General features: G+C 35.2%; 1 protein-coding gene and 1 pseudogene across 1 annotated transcript; both read left to right on the top strand.

The window, feature by feature from the left end:
- The first annotated feature begins 8,442 nt into the window (after window positions 1-8,442).
- Window positions 8,443-11,007, top strand: LOC116141583 (putative disease resistance protein RGA3). The gene has a single exon (XM_031427067.1). The coding sequence runs from the start codon at window positions 8,443-8,445 to the stop codon at window positions 11,005-11,007; it is 2,565 nt and encodes an 854-aa protein (XP_031282927.1).
- A 1,027-nt stretch (window positions 11,008-12,034) lies between these two features.
- Window positions 12,035-13,769, top strand: LOC116141582 (annotated as a pseudogene).
- Window positions 13,770-20,620: the final 6,851 nt, after the last annotated feature.

Here is a 20,620-nt window from a genome sequence, read left to right as displayed (position 1 = left end):
TTTGGATCTAGCATCATGGAGGATACCCAAAATAATTGGTATCTTTTCTGATTTCAGGACATATTAGAAAAAGAGTTCGCCCCTCTCCCCTCGGGTGCTAATAATTGATTCAATTCAAACAGTTATTTAAAGAAAGTTAACGAAGGCTGGAGGGCTCATACAGGTTGATTTTTATCGTCTAGTCCTGCCAAGTCTGAATGCATGTTTTAGCTTAATCTGTTTGACTTATATGCTGCTTCTATTATGATCTTTGTGAGTATGTGTTGAAATGACATAGCTCAAAGATTCTTTAATTGTAACAACCTATTTCTAGTTGATAACAACTGTAAAAATTTCTCATTTGTGAAATAATTTTGCATTATTTCAAATTTTAACCTTGCTCTGCAACCCAATGTTACATTTCTGAATAGAAATGAGAAGAATTAAGGATGGCAGATTTGTACTTTGGGTTCTTAAATGAGCGTTGCAACTGATCTTTATATTTATTCGGTTAATCTTATAGGGTGGTTTTGTGATTGCATTTTCTTTGAGTATACATTGTATGGTGTACAACGTGAAGGAAGTACTTTTGGCCTTGCTACTTTTTCAAGAAGTCCACATCCCATTCTTTTGGTGAGAACACATTAAGTTTATTGAATTCTTTTTAAACTCAATTATAAGTGAGAGCACTTTCCAATTAATGGGAAAATTGATACTAGGTTGTTTGAAATGTGTTATGTTATTCTAAGATATGCTACTGAATGTTGAATCTATGATCAGTTGTTCCTTATTTGGTGGCGATGTACAACTCTAAATTATTTCTTTTTACTTATCTACAAAGGAACTACAGCGAGTTTTTTTTTTTTGGTAATGATCTCTCGGCTTTCGATTTGTTGCTGTTTAATTTATATTTACATTTAGTGACTTGTTTTCATAAAATAATTGTTTGGTATTGATGCTGATTTCTAGGTGTTCATGTGAATGTTTTTACCTGTAATTTTTGTAATCAAATTGCATGGGTTAACATGGTTAATATTATGGCTGATCTCTTATGCTTCTGCTCTTTTCACTTTTCCCCTCTCTGTTTTATTCAGGCTGGGCATGTGACAAAATCTGGTGACATAGCTGGGCCTCATGTTCTCCACCATTGTTGATGCTGCTTATATGTGGAAGTTTGTACCTTAAAACATTTCTTTTCTTCGTAGTTGATTTTGTTGGCTTTTAGAAATTTTTTATTTTTTATTGATGCGTTTCATTCTAGTTGTTTGTCTGTTGCCAGGAAGTCCTTATTTTATGAATCATACTTTGCTTAATGCCATGAAAAAAATCTCTGAGTGTTTGTGTTTTGAATGCTAATCTTAGGGTGAGAAGTGCTCATCTTATCGTCTGCTCGCGAGCTCTGAAGAATCGTTGTGTCCATTGAGAGGTAATATGATTTTATAGATGATGGCAGTTCGAACAGGTGCTAGTATATGCAGATATATTATTAACATAACAAGATGGAGTTTTTTTTCTTACTCAATATGGAGAAAATATTATCTTATGACCATTGTTGAGGATTTATCTTTACTTTCGATTGGGGTATTTGAAATGTCTCAATTAGGAATGCAAGTTGTTACAAACCCAGTCAGATGTTTTTAAGTGAGCAGACTCAGATTCTGATGTTTTAGCTGGACTTGCTGTTGCTGTTATTATGGATGGTACTCGGACATTCCTTACTGAAATCAGGTGCTTTCCAATGTTTTATAAATTGTTAGCTTTTTCCACATTGCTACTTCTTGTAACACGTTTTAGAATGGTAGTCCAATTTAATGAATATGGTAAACTTGTTTAGTTCCAGATCTATTATGTTATAACATTATATATAGGATAATCAACATTCTAAAAGTCTTATAATTGATGTACTTAAATAGTTATTTTACTCGTTTGTGTCACTGTGTTTGTTTTAATGTTTTCCAATTTTTTTTTTTACTGAGTATGTACGTATGGTACCAGACCTACTATTAGTATTCTTGGTGCTGTCTTTTAGTGTACTTCTGTGGTCCTTTTTCTGTAATTTAGACTTGCAGAGTTAAAAGTAAATAATTTGTAGTGTGTTAAACCAACAGCTTCAAGGGGTGGAAACTCCATCTAAGATAAGTTTTATTTTGGGAGGTAAGAATTTTTTTGTGAATTTCTAAGTTGAGTGCCTAATGTCAGATTTTATTGGTTATCCTGTTGCTGTTTGTTGCCAATGTTTAGTATTCTTTTTGGCCTAACTTCTTAAAAATTCTTTCTGACTTATAGTTTCCTTGCATGTCCTAAATGTTTGATCGACTTTCTGGATTTTCATGTAGGCTTTATGTGTGTCTGGTACGGTTTTTTCAAAACATTCAATGGTATCAAAGCAAGCAGAGCTGACATGATTATTGCAGTAAGTACTAACTTAGTTCTTCTTTCATACATGCATGCCTATATTTGTGTTTCTCTTCCTATAGAAAAAGTTTTTTCTCTAAAGGTATTGTTGTGCTTCACTGTATTTGCTGATACGATTTGCTGTTTCTAATAGTTTTTATCAGAGTAGCTATAGTTGTTAGATACTAGACCACTTAAACTATTTCTAGTTGCCAGGCTAGGAAGGCCTATATGAATCGAGGAAGTTATTTTGAGAATGTCTTGCCATTATGGACATTAAGCTTCACATAGGCATTGATTGAATAGTTCAGTACCAAAAAACCCATTTTAGTTACTTAGGAAGCATACAGGCAAAACATTACACAGTGTTTAACTATTGTCATACTTGGTTTAAAATTTGAATTAATAAAAGCATAAATTGTGCATGTTTGGTCCCCTGGTTACGAAAATGTTTTTTTCCTCCTCTTGTTGGAGATCCATACGACTAGGCACACTCAAGCCATGGGTTTATAAGAGTGGACAGTCTCTCCCCTCAATAAGGCCTTTTGGGTAGGAGTTAGCCCAACTCAAATTCTAATATGGTATCAGAGCCAGCCTCATTTGACTGAGTGATTGACCAGCGGTGGGCCAAATACCCTCCATTCATAGGCAAGTGGATCATATGGGGCTTGACCGTGAGGGGAGTGTTGGAGATCCCTATCGATAGGCACACTCAAGCCAATGGGTTATAAGATGGACATCTCCCACTATAAGGCCTTTGGGTGAGGATTTGGCCCAACTCAAATTCTAATACCTCTAAACAATCATCTGTTATCTGCAGCAGACAACTTATTTAGCTAACAATGTGTAGAGACTGCTTTCATACTTTTGTCAGAGCACCCGATTAGTTATTATCAAGACATGTTATGTCATTTTCTGCTTTACCAGAGATTGTTTTGAATGAACACAATTTCTTTCATGTGACTGAGTAAAAATATCACTTTCATGACGAGGTATAAACTCTCAAGCTTAGCATTCAAACTTATACACACACTACCTGTACAAATGGATACCAGAATTAGAAAACGAAACTTGTGCTCTGTACACATTCTTGAAAAAGTTTTGAAACAGAAAAAAAAAGCGCTGCTAAATATACCTTATATTTAAATGATCACACATCAACAAAACCTAATTCATCATATCCAGTATGGTATTCATTTCAGAAATGGTATTCAAAATGTTATTTCCATATCTTCTTTTTAGGACATTTAAAAGTTCAGACTCATTTGTTATGATGTTACTTTTCCAAATTGATTTAATGTATTTTATACTTCTGTCTAACAGTAATCTTAGCATGTTGCATTCAAAAGCATCAATTGTGACAATTTCTCTCTGGATTATAGGTTCTCATGGAGCAAGCTGGTCTGCGAGCTTCAGAGAAACGTAAGTTTCTTAACATACTATTTATCTTTTCCTAAATGATTTCCTTACACTATTTACTCTTTTCTCCCATAATTTCAAAAGGACTTTTACAATGTTAGGTCTTCTATAATTCATTCTTTCCTTTGTTTTGATCTACATGTGCACAGTGCAGGCATAATAAATATTTTGAAATTGGTACTTCTAAATTGTTATACATACAATCATACATTCACCAGATGCATTGGCGATTTTCATGTCTAAATATATGGTATTTGTAAGCAATGGAAAATACCTAATAGACCCTTCATTGCTGTACTTTATTTAGAGATGCCATAAGCTTTGTGGTTATGTTATTTTTCTAGTTACTGTATGGCCTACTGTTTTTACTTCTTTGTTTACTTTTATATTTGATTTTGTTCTTTTAAATCTTTTTACACCAGGCCATATTTCTAAATGTTGTTAGGGGGTGGCCGAAAGAGACTCTGGGGATCTTGCTGTAGCAGCAGCAATTTGTAGCAGGCATGTGATTTGAGTAGCTGGCCATTGCTTACCTCTTCAACTAATTCTTATGTTCTCTCTATATATGGGTTTTTACATTTTCTCTTAGCTTTTGGTATCTTTGGTTTATCCCACACATTATAATTAGACATGACTATCTTTCTTACTACTGATTATGACAGAGAATCTTGATTGATTTGCTTTGAGTCATGTTTCTGTGTTCTCTAGTTTATGTATATGCTGCAAATACTTTTTGTTTTCCTGAATAAATGAAAGCTCACACTGTCTCTTCTTGATTCCAGTTTTTCTCATCCCAATATAACATCCTCAGCTTTCTACCAGGTTGAACAATTTAAGCCTGGAAAAGAATCCCAAAATTGTGTATTGTGGAGAATGGTACCCTGAAGACAAATTAATTAGTTATGCTTGGTAACTTCTCTCTATTCTTTCATTTATTTATCTTCAATTAAAAAAGCATAACACTGAAACTTTTACCCCGGTTATGTTGTGTTTTTTTACATGCAGATATTGATTTGCTACTAAGGCTAAATATGCTGATAATTATCTGTAATGGACTCAAATGGTGTGCCTGCAGCAAAGATCAATTTGTTAGTTATGCTTGGTCACTGGTCTGTTTTTTTTCTTCATTTTTTTTTTTTTTTTTATGTTCCATTCATGAAGTGTATCATAGAACTTTTTGACTGTCATACAGTTATACTTTCTTTTAATATGCGGAATTCATTTCTCACACATGCTACCTATTCTGAGAATTTAAAGCTCTATAACCATTCAGCAGATCAATAAAGTACTGAAGACAAAGGCTATGAAGAAATTGTCGTTATATATCAAAGCAATTGCATGTATGTGATTTTCAGTTGTTGAGCTAGCATAATATATTTCTTACTAGGAAAACTTGATTCGGATATTTCGATTTTAATGCAGCGAAGCTAGTTTAGCATGTCATGCAATATTTTCTTGAAGAATCAAGGTCAGAAGGTGGTGTGTAACAGAAGCTTGGAAGAACGTACGAGGCTCTTTACATCAAGTTTCTCCACCTAAAGTTACAGTACATTAAAAAAAAATTCTTTTCTTTTAGCTTATCTAAACCAGCACGAATTTCCATGTACAGAACATTGTTTCACACGGGAGAAAATTGACAGAGGCCAATCATCCTCAACGTATCCTGTATAATCTCTGTCAATACCTCTTAGAGGTCAGAGTCTTAGTTCTCAAAAAATAATTAGCTATTTTTTAACGTTTAAGAGCTATTTTGTTTATTAAGGAATGTTACTTTCTATTCACAGCAATGACAAGTCATTGTTACATTGATCGAGGATGATTCCGCTAATAAATTGATGATTGGTCACAAATGGTTAGTTATACTTTTTCAATGCTCTCTGTTTTTCATCATTTATTGATGGTTGTTAGAAAGCAAATCATTCCATTGTGTGACTGGTTTTGTTATTTCTTTAAAATGCAGGAGTAATCCACTAGTCATGCTACCACGGCAAGCTAGTATATATATAAAAACTCCGTTACTGATTAGCAGAGGAAATGTTCAGTGGCAAAAACTTCATTTAGGATTGCAGAATATTTTGTCAAACTTATGCTGTATGTGTGCACAACAATTGTGTGGGTGCACAATGCATGCTCATGTCAAATGTGTGCACAACAGTATTGTGCTCGTACACTGGCGTTAGACATCTTGATCGCAACTGCTGATCACGATTGTGAGCACACTACTTTGCTATGCTAACATCACATATCTGAATCAACTTGGCACAAGTTACGTTTTTGTCCAAACAACTAAGATATTTATTCCCATCTTTTGAGCTATCATAAGGATCACCTACAAGTGTCACAATATCCTTTTGTGGTCTAGGGACAAATCATGTTTTTTCTTGATTTGGTTGTGGTCCTAAAATAAAGGTGGAATCATTTCCTCATTTGGACAATCATGAATCAGCCTTTGTTTGCTGACATGACACAAATTGTTGAGCAAGAAAAATCCATTATATTATCTTCCTTCTTGCGTATTTTGAACTAACCTTTGATATTATATTTGCTTGTGCTCTGAAATTTTCATCCTTGTTGAATGGCGGCTAGAACTTGGTTCCATTGCTGATGCTGAATCATGGCTTTGGTGTGTGAAGCTTGGGTGGAGCTCAAGTGTTCTTCGGGCGTGTTCCCAACGTGAAGAGATCTTTAGAGCGACAAGACATTAGAGATTCAGAGGGTGGCGTTTAGTGTAATTAGAACATGAAGTTCTCTTTGCTGTAGCTAAAATCAACTTTGAACTATATCTTGTAATGTTTGTTGTTTAGTGGATTTGCTTCGATCTGGACGAGGTCCCATAGATGTAGGCTAAGAGTGGTTTTAGCCGAACCATGTATATGCTCGTGTGCTTTATATTTATTGCTTATGGATGTTGATTTATGTCTTAACTTGATAACCATTAATCAACCTGGTAAATACTTCCACTGCCCTTTAAGAAATGGGTATCCTAACGTTGACTAGAGTTCACCAACTCTAATGTAAGAAATAGAAAATGTGGCTGATAAAACAAGTTGTCAATCTTAGGTTTTAACATTTGCTTGGTGAGCTTTCCATCTGCTCTAAGATTTCTATATCTGTTTTCGTATCTTTTTTAGAAGAACTCTTAAAAATATAGTAGGTGGGTGGCTATTAGAAAAGTTTGCTGAAAAATAAAATAACTTCTGAATAGTGAAAGAATTTCGTCATACATGTCATTAAATCATTCATGGAATTAATTTGTAATCTTATAAATAATAGTTGTATTTAATTTTCATGTTACAGAGTGTGCTTCTAAAGGATGAATTATTCAAGAGAAGCAAATCCCAACTCAACAGGCTCTAGCACCAGTTGGCTCTCACAAATGTAATTTAGCTGATTGAAATTGAGCATTTGAAGATTTTTTTTTTTTTTTTTTTTTTTGAAACTGGAAAGAACCTTTTTCCTATTATGTGTAGGGGAATGGCGCACACTGCTCTTATTTTAGCTATGAAGATTGATAAACTAAGGAAAACTCCATTAGTAAGTAGAGGTCAATTTTTCAGGGCATGCAAATGAGTTACTGTATCTTTAACTTCCATAAGAACCTTAAGGTCATCCAACACTTCGTTAAACCTTGTAACTTCCTATATATGGTGGTTTTGCGATTTTTTATAATCTTCAGAATTTGCTCTCAACTTTTTTCACTTGTCAATGGCTTGATCTCTTATAACCTGACAAATACTGAAAACAGAATTATGTTTTTGCTCAATCAGAAGTTCAATTGTTCATTAATTGCTGCAACACTAAGGAATGAGTCGAATGACACTATTTTCTCATACTTTCTAGACCCATTTATTATTATTTACCACAGTCTAAAATTGAATGAAATCTGCTAGAATCAAAGCTCTATTTCATGGTTCTCTGCTTCAGTTGAGACCCAAATGGATAAAACAGTATATATCAGCTGAATGTAAGGTATTCAACAACAATAAGAAAAAAGCAATCAGAATTTGTTTTCTTAAAACGTTTCCTCAAAATGTTGCCAAGAAATACATCAATCATCAATATTAGGAAAAAAAAAAAAAAAAAAGGAGTTAAGAAAAAGAAGGAAGAAAAGAGAAGAGAAGGGGAAAGAGAGAAAGCTGTCTGGTGCGATGGAGAGAGTAAAGAGAAGAATAGAAGGAAAGAAAAGATAGAAGAAATGAGAGGAAGAAGAAAGAGAAGGACAAAAAAATTAGGGATAAATTTGTGATTTAATCTTAAGAAAAAAATTTCAAGTCAAATAATAAAGGGTATTTTCGTCTTTACATTTAATATACAGTATATTTAACAAAAATTGCTAACAACGGAACATAACGGTGGGTAGTGGAGTGTCATTCTGAAACTTTCTGGGTGGAAAATGGAATTAGGCCAAACGTTGGGTGTGAAAATTGTTTAGTCATTTATCAATTCCCCAGCGTGTGCGAGGGGCATACCCCATTGTGGATCTGTGGTTGATATGAAACCGTTTCAAACTTGACTGTGTAGTGGTTGTTCGCACAAAGAAAGAATTAAGAATTGAAAAGTTATTTATAAATTAAAAGTATTCAGTATCATATTTGATAACTCTCAATTTCTCATCTTTTTTCCATTCAATTACTGTCTCTCATTCTGAACATGGCTGAGGCGATTGTTTCCGCAGTCTTGGAGCAGTTGACTTCAATCATCAAAGAACAAATACAACAAGAGGCGAGGCTGGTTGCGGGAGTCAGCAAAGAAGTAAAAAAGCTCACCAACAATCTTCAAGTCATTCAAGCTGTGTTGGTTGATGCCGAGCAAAGGCAAGTGAAGGAGATGGCTGTGAGATTGTGGTTAGATCAGCTCAAGCACACATCCTATGATATGGAAGACGTGTTGGATGAGTGGAACACTGCAATACTCAAACTGCACATTGAGGGATTTGAAGATACGGATGTTCCTAAGAAGGTGTGCTTTCCCTTTCACTCTGTTTGCTTTAGTTTCAAACAAGTCGGTTTGCGTCGTGATATTGCTGTAAAGATAGAAGAAATAAATGAAAATATGACTGATATTGTGAAAACGACAGACACTTTTAATTTTAATGTGATTAAGAGTGTCGAGAAACCAGAGCTAGTACAAAGTACGTCTTTAATTGATGAGTCTGAGATATGTGGTCGAGTTGAGGATAGGGGTGCTTTAGTAAGCAAATTGCTGAGTGAGGGTTGTGTCGACAATGACCTCCACATCATCTCAATTGTAGGGATGGGAGGCATTGGCAAGACAACTCTTGCCCAGGTTGCCTACAATGATGATGAAGTGATGAAAAATTTCAATAAAAGAATATGGGTGTGTGTATCAGATCCTTTTGATGAGTATAGGATTGCAAAGGCCATCATTGAAGGTCTAGAAGGAAATGCTTCTAATTTAGTAGAATTCAATTCTCTGATGCTGAAAATTCATGAATCTATTAAAGGAAAGAAATTTCTTCTTGTATTAGATGATGTGTGGACAGAAGATTACAATAAGTGGGAACCATTTTATCATTGTCTAAAACATGGTTTCCATGGAAGTAAAATTTTGATTACTACACGTAAGGAGACAGTTGCATGTATGATGAAATCAATCGATATCATCAACATCAAGACAATGTCTGAAGAGGAAAGCTGGGTTTTGTTTAAGCGACTCGCTTTTTTTCGTAGGTCTCCTAATGAGTGTGAACCACTAGAAGACATTGGTAGGAAAATTACAAGCAAGTGCAAGGGATTGCCTCTTGCTGCAAAGACCATGGGCAGTTTTTTGCATTTCAAAAGAACTAGAGAAGAGTGGCAATATATCTTAGATAGTGAAATATGGAAATTAGAAGAGTTTGAGAAAGGTCTTTTACCCCCATTTTTGTTAAGTTATAACGATTTGCCCTCTCCAATAAGACGTTGTTTCTCATTTTGTGCCATTTTTCCAAATGACTACATAATAGAAAAAGATGTTCTGATTAAGTTATGGATGGCTCAAGGCTATCTTGGATTTGGAAAAGACAAAGAATTGGAAATAATTGGTCATGATTATTTCAATAACTTAGCCACACGGTCTTTCTTCCAAGAGTTTGTAAAAGATCTTGATGAAAATATTATACAATGTAAGATGCATGATATAGTGCATGACTTTGCCCAATTTCTCAATAGAAATGAATGCTTTAATGTAGAAATCCATGGTAATGAGGAGTCATTGATAAACTATTTTGATCAAGAGAAAGTTCGTCATTTAATGTTGACAGTTAGCAAAGAGGCTTCATTACCCATCTCCATTTGTAGTATCAAAAGGTTGCGTAGTCTCGTAATTAGTTGTGGAGATTTTTCCTATTCATTGCCTAATGATATTCTATCAAAGTTGTTATTTGGTGAACTGACATGTTTAAGGGCATTGTGTTTTGATTTCCCTATTTCACCTATGAGTGAGATTCCAAAAGAGATTGGAAAATTGATCCATTTGCGATATCTTAAACTGAAGGGTTGTACAGGTTTAGAACAACTACCAGAAACTTTGTGCGGTTTGTATAATCTACAAAATTTAGACCTTAGTCATTGTATAAATTTGAGGGAACTACCTCAAGAGGTGGGGAAGTTGATAAACTTGAGGCAATTGTTAAATGAGAGGACTGACTCACTAAGATATATGCCTATAGGGTTTGAGAGAATAAGTTGTCTACGAACATTAAGTGAATTCACTGTAAGTGGAGGTGGTAATAGCAAAGCATGTAATCTTGATTGTTTGAAAGATTTGAATCATCTTGAAGGGAAACTTACCGTAAGAGGGTTGAGTAATTTGACAAATGGGAGTGAGACTAAGAGAATAGAAGGGCTTACTAACAAGAAAAAACTCTTTACTTTGATGCTAAAATTCGATAAGACTACAGAGTGGGAGACAATAAGTAAGAATGATGAAGTAGTTCTTGAAGCCTTACAACCACCTCCAAATTTAGAGACTTTAAGTATATGGTATTTCAGAGGCATCACGGTTTCCCCTAATTGGATGATGTCACTAACCAAATTGAGGGTTTTAAGTCTATGGAATTTCAAACATTGTAAACATTTGCCTCCTTTGGGAAAATTGCCGTCCCTTGAATCCCTGTATCTAACTATCATGTTGAGTTTGAAAAGATTGGGAAATGAATTTTGGGGAATAGAGGCAATGTCCCATCTTCATCAACTATTTTCTTCCCAAAATTGAAAGTTCTTGAATTTGTGGCTGTGAGAGAATGGGAAGAATGGGATTGCAGGATTGAAGAGAAGGGAGAGGAAGAAGAAAATATTACAATCATGCCATGTCTTGCTTCCTTGAAATTGTTAGGCTGCTCGAAATTGAAGGCAATGCCAGACTGCCTTCTCCGGAGGACGACTTTGAAGAAATTGAGTATTCAGCAATGTCCTATTCTAAAAGAACGATGCGGAAAGGGAACAGGAGACTACTGGCCCAAGATCTCTCACATCCCAAACATCTTCCTTTCTTGAAAATTTTGAGATCCTCCTTAAGTTTTCAAATGGGCAGCAGATCCTTGATTTACAGGTGATTTCTTCTTTCCCTCCTTTATATATATTTTTAAATTTTTATATCTAATCCTAAAAGTATTTAATATTTAAGATCAAGAAATCAGTTTTATATCGTTTGATAATTTTATATAATGCCAGGGGTAATTTCTTTTCCTCCATTTTAATTAGTTGTCGTTAAATAAGCAAAAGGAAGTTTTAATCTTTTGAATTTATTTTTTGTAAACAATTAATTTTCTTCTATAACTCTGTTTTTTCTTGATTTGTTCGATAATAAGGTGTTTGGGAAGTTTGACTCTTATCTGGTACAAAGAGCCACTAAATCCTTGAACACAGCACTACACATTGCTACAAATATGGACACATCAACTTGGTGAGGCAAATTATTAAATTGCGTCCAGAGATGGCTACAGCAGAGAATGAGAACTTGGAGACTCCATTGCAGAATGCCTGTTGTCAGGGGGATGCAGATGTTGTAATGCTACTAATGGAAACCAATCCATGGGTGTCTTGCAGGTCTAACTCTAAAAAACAAAGTTCATTGTTCATTGCTTGCCGCAATGGGCGTCTGGAAGTAGGAAAGCTTTTACTGAGTCAGCCCTGGTTGCCGGAGATAGAAGAAGATAATGATGATCTAACTTCTCTTCATGTTGCAGTTTCTAAAGGCCATGCAAGTAAGAATTTTTCTTTGATTGATCTGTTTAGTTGGTCTTCCAAGTAATGAAAGCATTGCACAGTTTCTTTGACACTAGCTAGCTTCAAGTTCAAGTTCTGTTCATGTACTGATGCTAATCAAACCAATGGTGCAGATATAGTTGCGCACTTGTTGAAAATATGTCCAAACTTGGTTCAAAAGATTGACAAAAATGGATATTCTCCATTGCACTATGCTTTTAGCAAAGGATGTGTTGCCATAACGAAAATGCTTCTACGGTTTGACTCAGACCTTGTCTGCAATTTGATAACAATGGATACACACCGTTGCATATGGCAGCTATGAACGGTGATGTTGCTATCCTTAAGGAATTTATGGCAGCAGCTCGGTCATACTTTCAGATACAAAAAATGAATCAGAAACTGTATTTCATCTTGTTGTATGGTTCAATCATCGTGATGCCCTTATGTATTTGACAGAGTTTTTCAGTTCCACCTATCTCCTTCACAGAGCAGAAATATTTGGTAACACCATTTTACATATTGCAATCTCCCAAGAAAACTATCATGTCAGTATAGATCTCTCTCTGTGAGCTTCTGTTAGTGCATACACATTTTTGATACTGGTTTTGTTTGGCATTACCATCTTCTAATTTCATTTTTCAAGTTCTTGTTTTTGATTGAAGTTCGCCTGTTGCCTGCTGATTGAAGATGCTAATCTTGTTTCAGTTAGCTGAGTATATCTTGCTTAAAAGAAAAATAGATATCAATTATCGGAACTATGAAGGACATACCGCCCTTGACATCCTCAGCCAGGCTGGATCTGCTTCAGGCAATCAGCACCTTAAAGACCAGATAATGAAAGCAGAAGGTAAAATGGGCATTGAACTTCCTCAATCACTGGTACCTGAAATCCCCAAAGATGCACTAGAAAATGGACATGCCAGGTCTCTAGCCCATAAAAAGAAGGAAATTTTCTTCCCCAAAGATGCACTAGAAAATGGATATGCCAGGTCTCTAGCCCATAAAAATAAGGAAATTTTCTTCCCCAAAGAAGAAGAGGAGGAGATTTATACAGAAGTCACGCTGGAAGACAGAGAGACACTGACAGTTCAGGGTACCGACTCATCTGAACCGCTGTCCTCATCAGAGTGGAGTACCCAAGCCACCATGCGTGAGCAGAAGCGTCAGTGTAAGAAACACAGGCGAGAACTAATTCAGATGTACAAGCATTATTATCATACTAAAAATCATGATGCATATACAGAGGTGCTACAAAAATGCATGAAACACAATCACACTAATCTCCATTTTGATTGCCACAGTTACATTCACCACAGGCATTAGTCCTCCTGGTGGTGTCTACCAGGAAGGACCATTGAAGGGAAAATCAACAGTGGGAAGAACAACAGCTTTGAAGGTGTTTGCAATAGGCAACAACGTTGCACTGTTCATATCTTTATGCATTGTGGTTGTTCTAGTCAGCATCATCCTGTTTTGAAGAAAATCACTGATGAAGCTGTTGGTTGTTGCTCACAAGGTAATGTGGATGGCTGTAGCCTTCATGGCGATGGCTTATGTTGTAGCTACATGGGTGATCATGCCACATGGCCAGGGGAATTCATGGACATTGGAGGTCTAGTGTCTATTTGCAGTGGGACTATTGGATCTGTCTTTGTTTGTTTCGGAGTTATGTTGGTTAGAAACTGGCTGAGCAAGTTGAAGTGGAGGAAACACAAGGGGAAGGGGAGAGTAAAGAGAAAGAGAAGGATGAAGGGACTCACTTTCTAGTAACTCTGATGTAGGCTTTCTTTATCTTCAGGATTTGGATTTCATCCGTGGTGAACATTTTATTTAAGGCCAATTTTTCTGAAGTACTTCTTGGTTGTTTCCATCTAAGCTTTCTTTATTCCAGGAATAACATTGCATTGTTCGTCTGAAAATTCCTTCATTGAAAGATGCATTGATCGATATTCAGACGCGTTTTTCAGTAACATGATTTCTATCGCAAAAACTGGCTAGATATTTATCTTATTAGTCATCATATCGGCCTTAATCTTTTAAGTCTACATATTTTGTGGATCTTTCAAAATCTGGTTTCAAAACACATTATTTTTAATCCAATAATTCTTAGTTGAAAACATAGCTGTTTGGTACCAGTTTCAGGACGAGGAAGAAAAATTCTGCAACCTTTATTTGTTAAAGTAACCATATTTTTAAGGTATTAACCATACTGTCTTTATTTAATTAGTGAACTTATGTGGAAAAAAATGACTGATTCTTTCTTTTTCTATTAATATTTATGGGATAATTTAGTTGATATTCTATCAAGTTTTTTGGCTTAATTATCTGGGCATTATCTGGTTTGTTTTTCAGTTTGACAATGTTGAAGAAGATGTAATCGATGAAGAAGGGAATGAATTTGGGGAAAAAACTTTTCTGTATATTAATTAATTATTAACTAATGTTACAGCAGTTTTATACTTACAGTAAACTAACTCAACTAACCGTACAAGCTAACTTTAGTAATCTTAACTGGAGTTGACTAGCAGACTTAAACTATACGAATCACTAACTAATTGACTACACTGTAACTAACAATACAATTGTTCAGTATATACAAATCAATTCCTTAATATCCCCCCTCAAATTGGTGAGTGATAAAGGTCTAAAACCCCCAACTTGTGCAGTAGCTTGAAGTGAAGGTGGCTGCTGAGAGCTTTAGTTAATAAGTCTGCTGGTTGCTTTGGTGAAGGAATGTAAACAGTTGTAATGAAGCCAAGCTTGAGCTGATATCTTATAATATGGCAATTAATATCAATATGTTTTGTTCTTTCATGGAAGATGGGATTAGAGGCAATATGATTGGCAGCTTGGTTGTCACAATAAAGAGGAATAGGCTACAATTTAGACTTAGCAAAACCAAGTTCTGAGAATAGATGCACCAGCCAAAGGAGTTCACACACGGTTGAAGCCATTGCCCTACACTTTGCCTCTGAAGATGATTTAGAAATTGTGGCATGCATCTTAGATTTCCATGAGATTAAGGATTTTCCAAGGAAAACACAATATCCTGTCATTAGGCAAGATGCCTAATCAGAGTCACAAAAAGCTGTCAATTTCATGTCATTTTCTGCTGGAAAGAACAAGCCTAGGCCTGGAGCTGACTTCATGTACTTGACCACTTTAAGAGCTGCAGTCATGTGTGACTGTTTGGGTGTGTGCATGAACTGGCTTAACAAATTGATAGAAAAACTCAGGTCTGGCCTTGTCATACACAAATACAGTAACTTACCTACTAATATCGGATAAACACTAGGATCAAGAAGCAATGGATCTGGTTCAGTACGAAAAAGTTCATCATATGTGGCAGATGTCAACTTTAAAGTTGAATCCATTGGGATGGCAGATGGTTTAGAACTTGATAAACCAGATTCTGAAATCAACTCTAGGGCATATTTTCTCTGACACAAGCCGATTCCTTTAGGACTTCTAGCTACTTCAAATCCCAAAAAATACCTCAGCAAACCCAAGTCCTTTAGCTTGAAATTAGAATGCAGGAGTTCCTTAGTTTGCTGAATCATCTCAACATTGTTGCCTGTGATAACTATATGATTCACATAGACTAATAATATCACAACATGAGAATCAACCCTTTTAATGAACAGGGAGTAACCTGATTTTGATTGGCTAAAACCTCCAACAATTAAAGCCTGTGTAAGCTTGTAATTCCAGGCTCTAGAAGCCTGCTTTAAACCATACAATGATTTGTGAAGCTTACATACTACATTCTGTTCCCCCTGCTTAACAAATCCCTGAGGCAAAGTCATATATATTTCCTCTTGCAAATCACCTTGGAGAAAGGCATTATCAACATCCAATTGATAGAGTGGCCATCCATACATAGAAGCTAAGGACAAAACAGTTCTGACAGTGACCATCTTGACAACAGGGGAAAAAGTTTCTGCATAGTCCACCCCAGCTTGTTGGGTATAGCCCTTAGCCACTAACCTAGCCTTGTATCTTTCTAGGGAACCATCAGCCCTATATTTCAACTTGTAAACCCATTTGCAACCAATGGGAAGCTTTCCAGGAGGTAAAGGGACAAAAAGGCTTTGTAGGAAGGTGAAATATAATCATAGGTAAGGAAATTTGAAATAGGATAAGGAGTAGTAGTGGCTGAATGAGAAAGGGATGGACAAACATAATCTGAAGTCCAAATGGGAGGTCTTTTAGGCCTGTTGGATTGCCTAACAGGAAGGGAAATAGGTTGATTTCAGGTGATGAAGCAGCTTGGGGAGAGGAAGAACTACGAAGGTCTACAATTTCTTGATCACCAAGGCAAAAAGATGGGGGAGCAGTAGGTTCTGAGGACTGGACAGGAGCTAATACAGTATCAGAATCAGGGAAAGGATTATCAAGAGGAAAGACAGGTTGTGAAGGAGTGGACCAAGTGAAAGGAAAAATATTCTCATAAAATGTGACATATCTTGTAACTGAAACAGAGTGAGAAGGAAGGTTATAGCCTTTCTGAGTCAAAGAATATCCAAGAAAAACACTCGTAGTAGCCCTAGGAGACAACTTGTCCTTTAGAGGTAAGAATAGTAGCATAAGCCAAAGATCCAAACACCCTAAGATGATCTAATGAAGGAGGTTTACCAAAGAACTTTTCAAAAGGGGATAAACCTTTTAAAATAGAAGAAGGAAGCCTATTTATCAAGTATACAATAGTCTGCACACTATATCCCCAAAGATGACTAGGTATATTGGCTTGAAATTGTAAGGCTCTTGCAACTTCAAGTATGTGCCTATGTTTCCTCTCAACAATGCCATTTTATTGAGGGGTATAGGCACAAGAACTTTGATGTACAATACCCTTACTACGAAACAACTCTTTACAATCTTTATTAAAAAACTCAAGTCCATTATAAGTCCTAATGCACTTTGGGGTAAAACTGTATTGTGTATGTACCATTTGAAGAAATTTTTTGATGGTAACAAATGAATCAGATTTATACTGAATGAGGAAAATCCAAGTGACTCTAGAAAAATCATCAACTATGGTGATAAAGTATTTGGCATTACCATGGGTTGGTGTCCTATATGGACCCCAAATATCAATGTGTAACAAATAAAAAATACAACTAGATTGAGTACTGCTATGAGAGAACAAGACTCTATAGCCAAAGGGCAAACAAACAGTGTGAAGGTACAGATTTAGTCAAATGTAATTTGGGATGCAAAAGCTGCAAAACAGAATATGGAGTATGACCTAGTCTTTTATGCCACAATTCAATATTAGGAGATGCAGTAGTGGATAAAAAAGAACTAGGTAAAGTATCTTTATTTAATTGTAAAACAGTAGGTACAGGATCATTTGAAGACTGACAAACAGTTTAATAAAATTAAAAAATTAAAAAATTAAAAAAAAAGAAAAAAATAAAATTAAAAAAAAAAAAAAAAAAACATAGAAAAAGAAAACAAATCCACAAAACTTGCCACTGTAAAGATCTTGAACGAGGCAAAAATCAGGATATAAATTGATAACACAATTATTTGAACTGGTGAATTTAGACACTGAAAACAAATTGTGCTTAAATTCTGGAATATGTAACAGGTTTGTAAGGTGAAAACCATTGGCCAATTCCACAGAACTTACATGTTTAATGTGTGTTTTAGTGCCATTAGGTAATCCTACAAGCGTTTGTGAAGAAGGTTCTAAAGTGATGGGTGATTGTAAGCTAGAATAATTGCAAGTAATATGGTTTGTAGCCCCTGTATCTATGATCCAAACATCATTCTTTAGCAAGAAAAGTAAGCATTTACAGTGCCAAAAATTATACCTGCAAGATTGGTAGCATGGGGTGTGACATTCTCCTTACCCAAAAGCTGAAGAATTTGACTATATTATTCAGGTGTTAAAACAGGTCTAATGGCATTACCATTCCCAGCTTCCAATGAGTCCAAAACAGAATTCTGTGTCTGTGCTTGATTGGCAACAACAGCCTTTGTTTTAGAATTAGTTGGTAATCTACTAGATATCCAATCAACTTATAGCAATTTTCCCTTTTCAGAACAAGCAAAAGACAATATTCACACTCAACATAGGGTTTCTTACACTTGTACTTCTAGCCTGAATTCTGAACCTTGCCATTATTCTGAGCATACAAAGCAGTGAAAACTTCTGAATTGACACTCATTCCCGTAAGAATTTTCTGGCTTTCATCCTGACTAACAACTGAGTAAGATTGCATAACACTTGGCAAAGGATTCATAAGCAATATTTGGCTCCTCAACATCGAATTTGAGTCTTCAAACCCATTAAAAATTGTAATAGCTTCTGTTGATTGAGGTGCTCAAGAAAAGCCTTGGTAGAAACACTATATGGAGCAGGTAAGATTACTAATGAGTCCAACTCATCCCAAAGAGACTTCAACTTGTTATAGTATACTGCCACTGTGTTTGTCCCTTGCGTGAGATAGACAATCTCTCGGTGAAGACCAAAAATCCTTGTTCCATTAACCTTGTGAAATTGCTCCTTCAAGTCTTGCCAAACTTGAGAAGCATCAGTAGAATAGACGATCCCATTGAAGATCTCCTTTGATACCGAGTTAAAAATCCACGCAAGCACCAAAGAATTGCATCGATCCCACTATGGCACTGACTGTGAGTGAACTGATGTCTTTGTGCATGTCCCATTTACAAAACCTAACTTGTTCTTCGCACATAAAGGCACTGTCATTGCCCAACTCCATACTCCATAATTTTCAGTCCCCATTAATTGTTCAGATACAAGAACAGAACCTGCTGTATTTGAGGGGTGAACATAGAGAGGAGAATTGGAGTCGATTGAGAGAATCGCAGATTCTTGATTTGAGGTCGCCATAATCGACGAAATTGAAGCTTCAGAGAAACTAAGCTAAAATTGAAGAAACGAGAGAGATTGAGCTTCTTTGACCTTGATTAGAGTGAAATTGAGAGTCTGATCAAGCCAATTTCAGATCAATCTTGCGGAAAAATCACGCTCTGATACCATGTTGAAGAAGATATAATCGATGAAGAAGGGAATGCATTTCGGGAAAAAAACTTTTCTGTAGATTAATTAATTATTAACTAATGTTACAGCACTTTTATACTTAGTAAACTAACTCCAACTTGCCCAACTAACTGTGCAAGCTAACTCGAGTAATCTTAACTGGAGTTGACCAGCAGACTTAACTATACCAATCACTAACTAAGGCTTCATTTGGTATACTGTTTCAAATGTTTTTCTGATTTTCCCAATAAAGATAACACCCAAAAACATATTTGTTTTAATATTTTCAAAATCTTATTCTACTTTATTTATCTCACAAAACATTAATAATTACATTTCTCGTAAATATAACTTAATTTTACATTTTTTTCCAAATATTATTCTAAAAAGTATCAGAATAATGAACCAAACGAACCCTAATTGACTACACTGTAACTAACAATACAATTGTTTAGTATATACAAATTAATTCCTTAACAGACAAATCTGTATAATATTTTGCTCAATATAAGAGATATCTGAAATTTGTCCATGTATATATAAACATCAATTCATCCACTTTTGTTGTTAAAACACTATGATTTTCATTTTCTTTAATAAATATATTTTAAAAAGATTGACTTTCCATTATGCTTTTATGGGTATAAATTGTTATTTCTGCTTAACCATTTTTGACATTCTGGAAACGCCAGAAAGTTTGAAATTACTTGTTTGCTTGATCTGTAATTAGCAATTTTATAATGCTGAATCCATACTTCATTAATGGAGATTTAGAGGTTAACTTCTCTAATATTGGTAGCTTTGTAGGGCAAATGAGATTAAATTCTCAGTATTTTATACAACATTTTCATCTGAGCAAGTTCTGGTCACAATTCAGGCATTAATATATCAGTTAAAACTTGAAACAACAGAATAAATAAACTATGAAGCGTGAAAACAAATGTATATGTAAGACTAGAATTTTTCATATTTAATTCTCAAACACCATTTTTTTTTTTTTTTTTTTTTTTTAAACTTACATAAGTTTAGTCACACTTTAATGAAAAATCCAGTAGAATTTGTCAGCCTAATTGGATATTAGAAGTTTCTTCGAAGGAGTTAGGAAGATTACCGGAAAGGATGAAGCTGTGAATTATATATCATCTGTTATTTCCAGTTTCTGGTGGATCTTGCAAGTCCTGCTATGTGCAAATTTAGCTTGCTTTGGAAAAACCAAAAATATTAGGAGATGGATCCAAGGCTGTTTGCTGCAATAGGAATGAATGATATGCATACTTTATAAGATCAGCTCTAGAAAATGTTGAATTCAGTATTACACATTGCTTCAAAGAACGGAGACAGAATTGGTCATGGAAATTATTAAACTTAGGCCAGAAGTTAAATCATCAAGTTTTCTGGAGATCTAAAGATATACATCTATGATTATATTTGAGAGTTACTTGTTTGCCTGTCTCAAGTTCTTTATCTATATGTTCTGACACTAAAATCCATAATTGTGCAGATTTAGTTGGACATTTTAATTCTTTATGGTTTAATTGTGTTTCCTGATTGAACACCTTAACTCTTATGCCAGTTAGCAGAGTACGTCATAAATAAAAACAAATAT

The sequence above is a fragment of the Pistacia vera genome, unplaced genomic scaffold, assembly GCF_008641045.1.
Source record: "Pistacia vera cultivar Batoury unplaced genomic scaffold, PisVer_v2 Contig40, whole genome shotgun sequence".
Classification (NCBI taxonomy): Eukaryota; Viridiplantae; Streptophyta; class Magnoliopsida; order Sapindales; family Anacardiaceae; genus Pistacia; species Pistacia vera.
Note: the sequence above shows the minus strand (reverse complement) of the source record. Positions and strands in the feature narration are given on the sequence as shown.